Raw genomic sequence first — 15,940 nt, 5'->3', positions numbered from 1 at the left:
CAGGTGTTAGCAAGAATATAGAGTAACTGAAGTGCTCATATATTACAAGTTAGCATGGAAAACAGCACAGTCATTTGGAAAACTGACAGCTTCTAATGAAATTAAACAGTAGATCCACATGAGACTGCATTCTACTCTTGGGTATTTACCCAAGAAAATGAAACTATATGCCCATATGAAGACTTGTATGCTGATGTTTTTTCTTCATAATAGCTAAAGTTGATTGGGGTAATTAAATATCTGTAAATAAAATGACAAAACAAATTGTGGTTTATGCATATATTAAAATGCAACACAACAATAAAAATAAACAGATTATAGAGTCACACAAGGTAAATAAGTCTCATTAATATTATGCTGGCAAAAATATCAAAACAAGAAATATGTGCTGAGAGCGTAGCATCTATTTATAGAAAGTTCTAGAATTGACAAAATATAGCATTAGGAATCAAATCAGTGGATTCAGGAGCAACTGCATGAGATAAATTTTCTGAGATAATTGAAATGTTTGTATCTTAATTGGCATGGTGGTTACATGTGTGTATATGTGTCAAAACTTACAACTTCACTTTCTACCTCATAAGTTTATACAATTAAAAATGATCACTTTACAACTTTAGAAGAACTCAATGAATTATGCACCTAATATAAGTGCATCTTATTGTATTTAAATTATGCCTCAATGAAATTTGATTAAAAAATCAACAACAGCAACAACAAAAATTCCACAAAATTATATTTAGTAAAAGACGGAAGATCTAAAAATACTCTAGGCATTATTTTGGTGGAGCAAATTACACTGGGAAAAACACTGTGCTGTGGCTATTTTATTTTAACAGCAACTTCTAATCCAAGTGCTGCAGCTATTTTAATTCCCTTTAAATTTTCAAATAAAATTACTGCATATTTTGGCACTATGCAATAGAGTATGCTGTCATGTAATGATTATAAATGTAAAAGATTCTACATAATAATGAAAATGGCTTATTAATAAATAGCTTCAAATTAAGCACCTTAGTAGCAAAAGAAATCATCAAATTAAAAACGAACAAAAGATCTGAATAGATATTTCTCAAAAGAACACATGTAAATAGCCAACAGGTGTATTTTTAAAATGCTCAGCATAACTCATCATCAGGCATATAAAAATCAAAACTACAATGAGATATCATCTAGCTGCAGTTAGAATGGCTATGATCAAAAAGGCAAAAAAATAATAAAAATAACAGATGCTGGCAGGGATGCAGAGAAAGGGAAACTCTTGCACACTCTTGATGGGAATGTAAAGTACAATAGCCATTGTGGAAAACAATATGGAGGTGCCTCAACAAATTAAAAGAGCCACACACAGAAAGACAAATACTGCATGATCTCATTTTTATGAGGAATATAAAAAAGTTGATATCATTGAAGTACAACGTAAAATAGTGGTTACCAGAGGCTGAGTGAAAGGGGAGGATGAGGGAAGGTCGATTAAGGGGTAGAAAGTTACAATTAGTTAGGAGGAATAAATTTTAGTGTTCTACTGCACAGTAGGGTGATTGCAGTTAATACTAAGACATTGTATATTTCAAAATAGTGGTAAGAGAGGATTTCAGATGTCCTCATTACAAAGAAATAATAAATGTTTGAGGCAATCTGATACATTAATTATACTAATTTGATAATTACACATTGTATACATGTACCAAAATATCACACTGTATTCTATATATATGAACAATTATGTTCATATATTAAAAATCAATTAAAAATAAAAAAAGAGACTGCAGTGGCTGATGCCTGTAATCCCAACACTTTGGGAGGTGGAGGTGAGAAAACTGCTTGAGCCCAGGAATTCAAGACTAGCCTGGGTAATGTAGTGGGATACTATCTGTACTACATATATGTATATATATATATATATATATATATATGTGTGTGTGTGTGTGTGTGTGTATATATGTATATATGTAATACATATATATACACATATATATTATATATTTTATATATGTTACATATATAACATATATGTTATATATATAATGTATTATATATTATATTACCCATATATTAAATACATATGGGTAATGTAGTGGGATACTATATATTATATATGTAGATAGTATCCCACTATATTATATATAGATAGATATATATGTGTACCCCATATATATATACACACACACATATATAGTACAGATATTATCCCACTACATTACCCATATATATATATAAATTAGCAGAGTATGGTGGTACATAGTAGTCCCAGCTACTTGGGAGGCTGAGGTAGGAGGATCGCTTGAGCTTGGGAGTTTGAGTTTGCAGTGAGAAGTTCACTGCACTCTGGTCTGGATGACAGAGTGAGATTGTTTCAAACAAACAAACAAAAACCTAAAGAGAAACAGCTTCAAATTATTATGAAGCAAATGGCATTTGACTTAAAAATTATTTTATATTCATAAGAACATTTAATATGAGATCTGCCCTTTTAACAAATTTTTAAATTGTGAATATAGGTACAAGGCTGTGCAGTAGATCTTTAGAGCTGATTCATCTTGCTTAACTGAAACTCCATGCCTGGTCATTATCAACTCCCATTTCCCTTTCAAACCATCATTTGACTCATTGATTCTGGGAATTTGACTATTTTAGATACTTCTCATACATGAAATTTTGTAGTATTTTGCTTTGTGTGATTGGCTTAAGTGGTTGTGCATTATCATTTCACATAATGTCTTCGAAGTTCATCCATGTTATTGTATATTTCAAAATGCCCTTTTTTTAAGGCATTAGTATTCATTGTGTGTATATACCACATTTTCTCATTCATTTATTTGTTGATAGACATTTAGTTTATCTCCACATTTTGGCAATTGTGAATAGTGCTGGATGAACACAGCAGTACTACTATTTCTTCAAGATTCTGATTTCAATTCGTTTGGATAAGAGTCCAGAAGTGAGATTGCTGGATCATGTATGGTAGTCTATTTTTAGATTTTTAAGGAATCTCCATACTCTTTTCCATAGCAACTGTACCATTTTGTATTCTTTTCTTAAAGTTTTTATCTTACATTTCTTTAATTCAGCAGTGTTTCTTTTTATTTATTTTTTAACTGACAAAAAATGTATATATTTATGGTATATGACGTTGTTATATCTACATCGTGGAATGGCTAAATCAAGCTATTTAACATATACATTTCTTTCATATACTTATTTTTTGTGGTGAGAACATTTGAAATCTGCTTAACAATTTTTTTTTGTATTTGATATATTTTTATATAAACAAACCTCAGGGCTGGATTTGGCCTGCAGGTTGCACAGATTAGTAGGCCCAGCAAACCATCATGGCACATGCATACCTATGTAACAAACCTGCACATTCTGCACACGTATTCCTCCCCCACTTTTTAAAGAAGAAATAAAGAAAAAAAAGATTGGGGATGCATAACTTTTTTTTTTTTGAGATGGAGTCTCTTTCTGTTGCCCAGTCTGGCATGCAGTGCGGTGATCCCAGCTCACGACAACCTCCACCTCCCGGGTTCAAGCAATTCTCCTGCCTCAGCCTCCTAAGTAGCTGGGATTACAGGCATGCCCCACCACATCCAGCTAATTTTTTAATATTTTTGTGGTAGAGAAAGAGTTTCACCATGTTGGCCAGGCTGGTCTGAAATTCCTGACTTCAGGTGATCTACCTGCCTTGGCCTCCCAAAGTGCTGGGATTATGAGTGTGAGCCACCACCCCTGGCCAACATTTTGTATTCTTACTGATAGCATGCAAGGATTATATCTTTGCCAATACTTTTTGTCTTTTGTTTATTCAGTAATATGCATCCTGACAGCTGTGCAATGATACTGAGATTTTCATTTGCATTTATCTGATGATTAGTGATACTGAACATTTTTTCATATGTCTATTGGCTATTTATATGTTTTCTTTGGAGAAATGTCTATTCAGATCCTTTGTTCATTTTTAAATTGGGTTTATTTATTTTTTTACTATTGAGCTGTAGAAGGTCTTTATATATCTTGGAAATAAACTATCAAATACAGGTTTCCAAATATTTTTTACCATTGTATAGGTTGCATTTTTGATAGAGTAGCATCTAACTTTTATTTAGTCAGAACAACTCTTTTTTTTTAGTGGTCTAGTAATTTATATACTTGATCTTTCTAACATAGTAGCCCCTAGTTAATGTGATTTTTGAGCACATGAAATGTGCTAGTATGCCTAAGGAACTGAATTTGTAACTTTACTAACTTTGAGTCACTAAAATTTTAAAAACTAATACTTTATTCAGTTATTGAAAAATTTTTAGTATGTTTAGAATAACTTGGGTAGGTGAATCTACTTTTTCACCTGTAAATTTAATAAAATCTAATACAGATTAAGACTTTTCAATTAAAATTTAGCATCTGCATTGAGAGGCCCAAGTTTGGAGACCTAGTATATTGAAAGACCTAAGTATTTCATTAGTAATTTTTACATTAAATATTGAGATCGTAATATTTTGGATGTATTGGGTTAAATAGAATATATTATTAAAATTAACTTCATCTGTTTCTTTTAACTTTTTAAATGTGATTACTAGAAAATTCCAAATTAAATACATGGCTTGGATTATATTTCCATATAAACCATTTTTTCTCATTGATTTATCTTAGTCTTTGCTGAACAAGTAATAGAGACAAATGGACCCCATAGGAATTTTTTTTTATTTATCCAGCATTTTATTACATTGTAAGTTGTATATAAACCAACCACCAAAATCAGATTATATGTTAAAGTTAAGACAGTAATTAATGAGCAATCTCAAAAGTCAAGATATTACTTTGGGACAACAGATCAGGTGAGTTAGGCAGAGGGTCTGACTTGGAGAAGGCCAGTGAAGGCTAATGACCTAAGACAGTCTAGCTGGTCTCCATGGTTGCTTGGGTTTGGAAGCATCCCAACATCTGAGAACCAGGAAATACTTGGGGCAAACATAAAAATGGCTGTATACGCCAGCCATGTATACAGAGCAGAGATGAGAAAAATACGGCCATGCCTCTGGCCAACCGTTTGGAACACAGCTGGATGATAAGTTAACGATGCCTGTGGGCTCTGTGCAGAAATGTTCTGCCCTTCTCCTCCCCACCATGTCGAAGCAAAGCTCTTGTGCCAGAGGCAACATATAGGGCAGATAGAACATAAGCTTTGAAATAGGCAGACCCCAGCTGTACTAACTGTTACTAACTAAATAACCTCGTATAAATTACTTAACTTTTTTGAACTTTAGTTTTCCCATCTGCAAAACTGGACAAATAAAATTGACTTTATAGAATTATTAGAAAACTAAGTGTTAGAAAATATATATGCATATATTTTAATATATGTTTATAAACATATACACATGTATATCCTTATGTTGTACTAGGAACTACCCAGACAGCATCCCAAACTTAATTCTCTAAATAGCTCTCCTTCACATCTAGGGAGGTAAAATGAACAAAATCTTAGCCTAAATGTCAAAAATTCCAAAAACACAGAATGCCATGAAAGTGTACACAAATCTGTATCTATTGCTGAAATATGCATTCAGTTTATTAAGAAACTAGATAGGAAAAAATTCCTGTTAGCTAATTTGTACTACATTTAACTTTACAATGTCAAATTATTAACAAAAGCCTTTTGTTCTCACTACTACTTAACTAAAGCATTCACTTGACTTATGATATAAATCACAGTATTTGTATAATTTAGACATACATGTGCAATAGCAATATTTCATTAAAATGCACTAATGGTTATAAAGGAACTAAAAGACATGTTTTAAGTAACTAATTGCTTTCTGGAAATACAGGATGAACTCAAGCATAACTGAAGTTTCTGATTGTCTATCCCCAGTGTTGACTGCCCATTTTATTGGTAACATACAAGCTATAAGAAAGACAGTACAGATATTAATTTTGAACTACCTCTGGAATAGTGCCTAGAGACCACTTAGAGGACAGAGTATAGTCTTTAATTAGGGCAAGCCCCATTTTCTTTTTTACAAACATTATTTGTTTAGCAAAAGATAAATATTATAAATGGTTAAATAATAAATATTCCTGAAACTAGATTGTTTATTTGTTTATTTGGATTTGGTTTATAATGAAAATACTTTCTAATATTTAATTTTTCTTTTTACTTAAAAAAGTGTATTCTTTAATTAAAAGGTGCTTTTCCTAACTGATTATTTCTGAGTCTTAGAAAAAAATTGACGGGAACCTTACTTCATTACTTTAAGGCTGGTGAGTCCTGATATTTTACAAGCCTGGAAACATAAAGTGTCGTCTCAGGTTCAAGAATATTTTGTTGAGTTTCTGTGCATGAACAGACAAACAAGTAATTAAATGACAAAAAGTAGCATCTTATCTTATATGTTATAAGAATAATTTTCAATACTGTAGCCATTTTCTCCTTAAATAACCCTTTGTTTCTGTCTGCAAACGTTGAAACATAATCTGATTTAATTGTTTTTTGACTCCTTAGTGTACTGCTGGTTGTGCAGAAGGTTAATCCACGAGTTGCATCTAACGAAGGTTTTAGAACCCTCCAGAAGTCTGTTAAACATCTGCTGTACACTCTGGACTCCCCAGATCAAGGTATTATTTTTCCATCTTACTGTGTTAAATTCAGTGTCACAAAGCCCGTTGGAAATATAAAGCAGAGTGTGGTGAAAGTAATCATGTAGAGATGATATTATTCTTAGGTGGGGAAATATGCTATGAATAAATCTGGATCTCTAGTTAATTGAAGTGTGGAGAAAGGGAGAAATGGCCAAGAAGAGGCAGCTGAAGCTTTCTAGGATTTTTATTTAGGTGAAATTGATCTCTATTAGCTTGTAAAACTATGTTTATACTTGGTATAGAAAAAAAAAAGCAGAGAATACACACACACACACACACACACACACATAAACTTATGTATGTGTGGCAAGTTTTAAAATACATTATTGGATGGTCAAGAAGACAAGAAAATATACCAAGGAAATAAATTTTTATGTGTAAAATTCGATGTACTTAACTTTTGTTTATTTTTAAATTTTCTGCACTGTGAGTTCATCAAGCCAAGAATATTAATGCACAGGTATTAATGTCAATTCCTAAAAGTTATTAACTTCAAACCCCTACCTGTTTGAGCAGAAATTCTGTAGACTTTGAAAACACTCTTAAGTGTTTCCAGGAATATTTCAGGGAACTTAAACTTGTAATTGAAGGCAGAACTAGTGACTACAGTTCAACAGCACAGGGGTCTCTGGTCCGAGGACAGATACCTTCCCTGTAATCCAGGCCCCTTCATTCTTATCTTCACAGCATTCAGCAGTTTTGTTGAAAAGGAACATGCCTTCTCCCTTGGTTTTATACTCTGTTAGGCTGGAGTCGGGTGGTATCTTATAGCAGAGTTGCTTGGATTCTCTCTAATTATAATGGTTAAGATAGCATTGTAGGTTTCAAGTAAACCTACAAAGTAGGTTTACCACTCTTTCAAGTAAAGAACATAATAGGTAATATTTATTGTGTCAAGACTCAGTGCTTTATTATCTGAAATTCCTTTTATCATCACAACAACTCTGTGAGATAAAGTTGTTACTACATTTTATAGATAAAGAAATGGGCTTCAGGAAGCTGGGTGCTTGGCCTGCATTACCCATCCGACAAGTGACCAAACTGAGATTAGAACCTAGATCTGTATATCTCCACAGCTAAGCCCCATGAGCTCTTTTAAACAGCCTCACCTAAACATTTGCCTTCTGAGACATACTTGCTTCTGGGTTATCTCACTGGGACATGCAAGTACCTGCTTAACATCAGAATGGCCCCGACTTTCAGCCACTGATGGAGCTTGGCTCCCCATCCACATTTATCATTCTGTGGGAAGCCACATGCTACATTTTTTCCACTGCCTTTCCCCATTCCGCTCCACACTGATTCCTACCCACTTTCCGCACACCATTTTTATCTCTGATCCAACCTGAAGTATGAGCATGCTTCAGGGTTTCTTCAGGAGCCTCCTTTGCAACCACAAAAATAGAGAGATGCTAATAAACACCAGGGAAGGGGCGGGGACTGCCAAGATGGCGTGGTGGGAGCAAATCAGGATTGCAGCTCTCAGTGAAGATGCAGAGGGTGAGTTCAATCCGCATTTCCAGACAGATCTTTGTTGCCCACAGAATGGAAAAATTCCCAGGTGTAGGAGAGACACGGGACACCAGCGCAGCTGTTTTGGCTTGCACGGCCGTTTCGGCCAGCGCTACAGCGCAGCAGCACTCCACACAGAACGCACTGGTCTGGGTGCCCTGTTAAACCAGCAATCTGAGATTTGGGAGGGCAGATTAACATATCCATCTGATTAAATGGAACTTGGACAGTGAGCCAGACTAGGAGATTCCCGGAAAGACACATTTGAGCTGGCGCAGTGGGTTGCTGCATGGGAAATTACACAGATCCTGGTGCCCTATGAGCAGCTGACTGAAACACCTGGGAGAGAGTCAACTGTTCAACTTAAAAAAAAAAAAAGTGGGCTCTGAGGCAGGGAGCCAGGTGATCAGGCTCGGCAGGTCCCACCCCGACAGGGACAAACAAAACGGTGATTCAAAATGCTCAGGGTGGAGAGTTTCACTGTGGGCACAGCTGAACCCAGGATGGTGCAGCTCGGTGTGGGAGGGGCGTCCGCCATTACCAAGGCATACCGCCCCTACTGAGGTACACTCACATTGCTGACGCAGCCTGCCATTGCCGAGGCAACCCACCATAACAGAGAGACTCCACCAACAGAGCAGAGCCCGCAACAGCAGGGCGGAGCCCATGACAACAGGGCAGAGCCCACAACAGTAGCGTAGAGCCCACAGCAACATGGCGGAGCCCACGGCAGCAGGGCAGAGCCCACGGCAACAGGGCGGACCCCACAGCAGCAGGGCGGAGCCTCAGCAGGCAAATAGTGACTAGACTGCCTCATAGCTGGGCAGGAAGGTGCAATGGATACTCATAAAGAAAGCCCTAACTCCCCAAGACAGAGCATCTGAGGAAAAAAAGGGGTTTTATGAGTTCTGCTGCAGCAGACTTAAATGTACTGGCCTAACAGCCCTGAATGATCAACAGAGCACACAGCTCAGGACTTGAGCTCCTATAAAGTACAGACCACCTCCTCAAGCAGCTCCCTGACCCCTGTATATCCAAAGAGTCATCTCAAAAAAAACTGATCAAACTGACATTTGGTGGGCATCATTCTGGGACAAAGATAGGAGAAGAAGAAACTGGTAGCACCCTTCACTGTTCCGCAGATGCTACAGGTGTACCCCAAACAAGCAGGGCCTGGAGTGGACCTCAGCAGTCATACAGCAGAGGGGCTAGAGTGTTAGAAGGAAAACTAAGAAACAGAAATACTTCATCATCAACAATCTGGGTGCCCACTCAGAGACCCAATTGAAAAGTCAGCAACTACTCACACAACAGGTGGATAAACCTGCAAAGATGAAAAGAAACCAGCACAAAAAGGAGGAAAACACCCAAAACCAAAACACCTCGCCTCCTACAAAGGACCAAAACTCCTCACCAGCAAGGGAACAAAGCTGGACGGAGAATGAGTATGATGAAATGACGGAATCAGACTTCAGAAGGTGGGTAATGAGAAACTTCCATGAGCTAAAAGAACATGTTCTAAATCAATGCATAGAAACTAAGAACCTTGAAAAAACATTTGAAAAAAGATTTGAGGAAATGATAACAAGAATGGACAACTTAGGAATATGAATGAATTGAAGGAGCTGAAAAACACAACATGAGAACTTCGCAAAGCATGCACAAGTTTCAACAGTCGAATTGACCAAGCAGAAGAAAGAATATCAGAAGTCGAAGATCAACTCAATGAAATAAAATGAGAAACCAAGATTAGAGAAAAAAGCACAAAAAGGAATGAACAAAGTCTTCAAGGAATGTGGGACTATGTGAAGAGACCTAACCTATGTTTGATAGGTGTACCAGAATGTGACGAAGAGAATAAATCCAAGCTGAAAAATACTCTTCAGGATATTATTCAGAAAAATTTCCCCAACCTAGCTAGGCAGGCCAATATTCAAGTCCAGGAAATACAGAGAACACCACAAAGATATTCCACAAGAAGAGCAACCCCAAGGCACATAATCGTCAGATTCACCAGGGTTGAAATGAAGGAGAAAATACTAAGGGCAGCCAGAGAGAAAGGTCGGGTCACCCACAAAGGGAAGCCCATCAGACTCACAGCAGATCTCTTGGCAGAAACTCTACAAGCCAGAATAGAGTGGGGGCCAATATTCAACATCCTTAAAGAAAAGAACTTTCAACCCAGAATTTCATATCCAGTCAAACTGAGCTTCATAAGTGAAGGAAAAATTAAATCCTTTGCAAACAAGCAAGTACTCAGAGATTTTGTCAGTACCAGGCCAGCTTTACAAGAGCTCCTGAAAGAGACACTACACATAGAAAGGAACAACCGGTACCACCCATTCCAAAAACATACCAAGTGCTAAAGAGCATCAACAAAATGAAGAATCTGCATCAACTAACGGGCAAAACAGCCAGCTAGCATCAAAATGGCAGTAGCAAATTCACACATAATGGTATTAACCCTAAATGTAAAAGGCCTAAATGCACCAATCAAAAGACACAGACTGGCAAATAGGATAAAAAAACAAAACCCATTGGTGTGCTGTATCCAGGAAACCCATCTCACAGGCAAGGATACACAAAGGCTCAAAATAAAGGGATGGAGGAAGATTTACCAAGCAAATGGACAGCAAAAAAAAGCAGGAGTTGCAATTCTCATCTCTGGTAAAATAGACTTTAAAGCAACAAAGATCAAAAGAGACAAAGAAGGCCATTACATAATGGTAAAAGGATCAATACAACAAGAAGAGCTAATGATCCTAAATATAGATGGACCCAATACAGAAGCACCCAGATATATAAGGCAAGTTCTTAATGACTTACAAAAAGACTTAGACTCCCACACAATAATAGTGGGAGACTTTAACACTCCACTGTCAGTATTAGACAGATCAACCAGACAGAAAATTAACAAGGATATCCAAGGCTTGAACTCAAACCTGGAACAAGGAAACCTGATAGACATTTACATAACTCTCCACCCCAAATCCACAGAATATACATTCTTTTCAGCACCACATCACACCTACTCTAAAACTGACCACATAATTGGAAGTAAAGCACTGCTCAGCAAATGCAAAACAACTGACATAATAACAAACAGTCTCTCAGACCATAGTGCAATCAAGCTAGAACTCAGAATTCAGAAACTAACTCAGAACCGCACAGCTTAATGGAAACTGAACAACTGGCTCTCGAATGTTGACTGGAGAAACAATGAAATGAAGGCAGAAATAAAGAAGTTCTTCAAAACCAATGAGAATGGAGACACAACATACCGGAATCTCTGGGACACATTTAAAGCAGTCTCCAGAGGAAAATATATAGCAATAAGTGCCCATATGAGAAGAGTGGAGAGATCCAAAATTGACACCCTATCGTCAAAATTGAAAGAGCTAGAGGAGCAAGATCAAAAAAACTCAAAACCTAGCAGAAGACAAGAAATAACTAAGATCAGAGCAGAACTGAAGGAGATAGAGACACGAAAAACCCTTCAAAAAATCAATAAATCCAAGAGCTGGTTTTCTGAAAAGATCAACAAAATAGACAGACCACTAGCTAGACTGATAAAAAAGAAAAGAGAGAACAACCAAATAGATACAATAAAAAACGATAAAGGGGAAATCACCACAGATTCCACAGAAATTCAAACCATCATCAGAGAACATTACAAACATCTCTATTCACATCAACTAGTAAACCTGGAAGAAATGGATAAATTCCTGGACACCTGTGTCCTCCCAAGCCTAAACCAGGAGGAAGCCGAAACTATGAATAGACCAATAACAAGGTCTGAAGTCAAGGCAGCAATTAAGAGCCTGCCACTCAAAAAAAGCCCAGGTCCGGATGGGTTCACAGCCAAATTCTACCAGACACACAAAGAGGAGCTGGTACCATTCTTTCTGAAACTATTCCAAATAATCAAAAAGAGGGAATCCTTCCCAAATTGTTTTATGAGACCAACATCATCCTGATACCAAAACCTGGCAGAGACTCAACATGAAAAGAAAACTTCAGGCCAATATCCATGATGAACATAGATGCAAAAATCTTCAATAAAGTACTGACAAACCGACTTCAACAGCACATCCAAAACATCCATCATGATCAAGTAGGATTCATCCCAGGGATGCAAGGCTGGCCCAACATACGCAAATCTATAAACGTAATTCACCACATAAACAGAACCAAAAACAAAAAACACATGATTATCTCAATTGACACAGAGAAGGCATTTGAAAAAATCCAACAGCCCTTTATGCTAAAAACCCTCAATAAACTCGGTATCGATGGAACGTATCTCAAAGTAATAAAAGCTATTTATAACAAACCAACAGCCAATATCATACTGAATGGGCAAAAACTGGAAGCATTCCCTTTGAAATCCAGCACTAGACAAGGATGCCAGCTTTCACCACTCCTATTCAATATAGTACTGGAAGTTCTAGCCAGAGCAATCAGGCAAGAAAAAGAAATAAAGGGTATTCAAATAGGAAAGGTGGAAGCCAAATTGTCTCTATTTGCAGACGACATGATAGTATACCTACAAGACCCCATTGTCTCAGCTTAAAAACTCCTGAAACTGATAAACAACTTCAGCAAAGTCTCAGGATATAAAATCAATGTGCAGAAATCACAAGCATTCCTATACACCAACAACAGACTTACAGAGAGCCAAATCAAGAACGAACCGCCATTCACAATGGCCACAAAAAGAATAAAATACCTAGGAATACAACTCACAAGGAATGTAAGGACCTCTTCAAGGAGAACTACAAACCACTGCTCAACGAAATAAGAGAGGACACAAACAGATGGAGAAACATTCCACGATCATGGTTAGGAAGAATTAATATCATGAAAATGGCTATACTGCCCAAAGTAATTTACAGAATCAACACTATCCCCATCAAGCTACCATTGACTTTCTTCACAGAACTGGAAAAAACCACCATGAACTTCATATGGAACCAAAAGAGAGCCCGCATAGCCAAGTCAATTCTAAGCAAAAAGAACACAGCGGGAGGCATCACACTACTGGACTTCAAACTATCCTACAAGACTACAGTAATCAAAACAGCATGGTACTGGTATCAAAACAGAGATATAGACCAATGGAACAGAACAGAGGCATAGGAGGCAACACAACATATCTACAACCATACAATCTTTGATAAACCTGACAAAAACAAGCAATGGGGAAAGGATTCCCTGTTTAATAAATGGTGTTGGGAAAACTGGCTAGCCATGTGCAGAAAGCAGAAACTGGACCCCTTCCTGACACCTTACACTAAAATTAACTCCAGATAGATTAAAGACTTAAACATAAGACCTGGCACCATAAAAACCCTAGAAGAAAATCTAGGCAAAACCATTCAGGACGTAGGAGTAGGTAAGGACTTCATGACCAAAACACCGAAAACATTGGCAACAAAAGCCAAAATAGACAAATGGGACCTAATCAAACTCCACAGCTTCTGCGCAGCAAAAGAAACAGTCACTAAGAGTGAATCGGCAACCAACAGAATGGGAAAAAATTTTTGCAGTTTACCCATCTGACAAAGGGCTGACATCCAGAATTTACAAAGAACTCAAACAGATTTACAGGAAAAAAACAAACAAGCCCATTCAAAAGTGGGCAAAGGATATGAACAGACACTTTACAAAAGAAGAAACATATGAGGCCAACAAACATATGAAAAAATGCTCATCATCACTCGTCATTAGAGAGATGCAAATGAAAACCACATTGAGATACCATCTCACGCCAGTTAGAATGGTGATCATTAAAAAATCTGGAGACAACAGATGATGGAAAGGATGTGGAGAAATAGGACCACTTTTACACTGCTGGTGGGAGTGTAAATTAGTTCAAGCATTGTGGAAGACAGTGTGGCGATTCCTCAAGGCCTTAGAAATAGAAATTCCATTTGACCCAGCAATCCCATTACTGGGTATATATCCAAAGGACTATAAATTGGTCTACTATAAGGACACATGCACACAAATGTTCATTGCAGCACTGTTTACAATAGGAAATACCTGGAACCAACCCAAATGTCCATCGATGATAGTCTGAACTGGGAAAATGTGGCACATATACACCATGGAATATTATGCAGCAATCAAAAATGATGAGTTCGTGTCCTTTGTAGGGATGTGGATGAATCTGGAGAACATCATTCTCAGCTAACTGACACAAGAACAGAAAATAAAATACTGCATATTCTCACTCGTAGGCAGGTGATGAAAAATGAGAACACATGGACACAGGGAAGGGAGTACTACACACTGGGGTCTATTGGGGGGAATAGGGGAGGGACAGTGTGGTGGGGGAGCTGGGGAGGGATAGCCTGGGGAGAAATGCCAAATGTGGGTGAAGAAGAGGAAGGCAGCACAACACACTGCCATGTGTGTATCTATTCAACTATCTTGCATGTTTTGCACATGTACCCCAAAACCTAAAATGCAATAAAAAACAAACTAAATAAATAAATAAATAAATAAACACCAGGGAAGAAGGTTGCCTCCTAACTTCCTGTCTCAAGATATCTAATTCTCAGCTTGGCTTCAGCTAGGATCTTTGCTACACAGTTAATACACTCCATAGTAAGTCCATTTATAAATATTGAGTTTGGGGAGCAGAGATTATCTTTGTGACTCATTGGAATTTGCTCTTTTGCAAAATAGTACATGATATGAAATTACATTTTTAGAATGTAATTTAGGATAGAAAGCAATCCTTACTGATAAAAAGATGTTATCTATGTACCATATTTCTGTGTCTGTGAATACAATTTTATATATGCCTAATCTTACAAATAAAAAACAAGTAAAATCTCAGTTTTTAAGGGTCTGTAACATTTTCCACTTCATTAAGGCCTGTTTAGTATAGTATTTCTTTCAATGTGCTTTATAGTCCTTAATGACCAGAGGGAAAAGTCTCTATTTAACTTCAGGGTCAAGGCTATCATTGATAATGTACAGTTAATTTTCTATTAGTTACTTATTTTAATGGCTTGATGAAAAAGAAAAACTCTATAACCACATAGTATACAAATACCAATTAGCTTGCTCAGCATCATGTAGGAGTTCAAAGTGAGCAAAATTTGATCTTAGAAAAAGAGTTTTATATACCTTTACATCACAAAAGCATAAATCTCAACAGATTTTAAAATCTATAATGATTCTGTATATAGAAGCCAATATGTAATAGGTACTACTATTGTTAATTAGGTTTGTTTACTCTGGGCATCCCATTCATTCTTGTTTCTTTAACTCACTGATGCATTACTATTGTTAGAGCAATAAATATTTAGCTGCATCATGAACAGAGCACAGGAAAACACTTTGCTGAACAGGAAAACCTGAGACAGCTGCTCTGCAAGATAGCAGGAGCTGTACAAACATTACTTAAACATGACTGATACAGGAGACAAGGAGATTTTAAATTCTGGAATAGTCTTTTTTCCACACATGCTAATTTAAATAAAATTAATAATCAGCACCAGAAAAGAATGGATGATTGCATAGTTTTGTACTAGTGCCGTGTGTGTGTGTGTGTGTGTCCAGAGTCTCGCTCTGTCACCTAGGCTGGAGTGAGTGCAATGGTGCAATCTAGGCTCACTGCAACCTCTGCCTCCCAAGTTCAAGTGATTCTCCTGCCTCAGCCTCTGAGTAGCTGGGATTACAGGTGTCTGCTACCATGCCCAGCTAATTTTTGTATTTTTAGTAGAGTGTGGGTTTCAGTTTCACCAGGTTGGCCAGGCTGGTCTCAAACTCCTGA

General features: G+C 37.1%; 1 protein-coding gene across 1 annotated transcript in view; it reads left to right on the top strand.

Annotated features, from left to right (window-relative positions):
* Positions 1-15,940, top strand: part of ABCA12 (ATP binding cassette subfamily A member 12) — a 210,458-nt gene that overhangs the window by 90,707 nt on the left and 103,811 nt on the right. Inside the window, exon 8 of the mRNA XM_035305614.3 lies at positions 6,503-6,615. Coding sequence (XP_035161505.3) covers positions 6,503-6,615 — 113 coding nt within the window. The remainder of the gene's footprint in view (positions 1-6,502; positions 6,616-15,940) is intronic.

Source organism: Callithrix jacchus, chromosome 6, assembly GCF_049354715.1.
Source record: "Callithrix jacchus isolate 240 chromosome 6, calJac240_pri, whole genome shotgun sequence".
Classification (NCBI taxonomy): Eukaryota; Metazoa; Chordata; class Mammalia; order Primates; family Cebidae; genus Callithrix; species Callithrix jacchus.
Note: the sequence above shows the minus strand (reverse complement) of the source record. Positions and strands in the feature narration are given on the sequence as shown.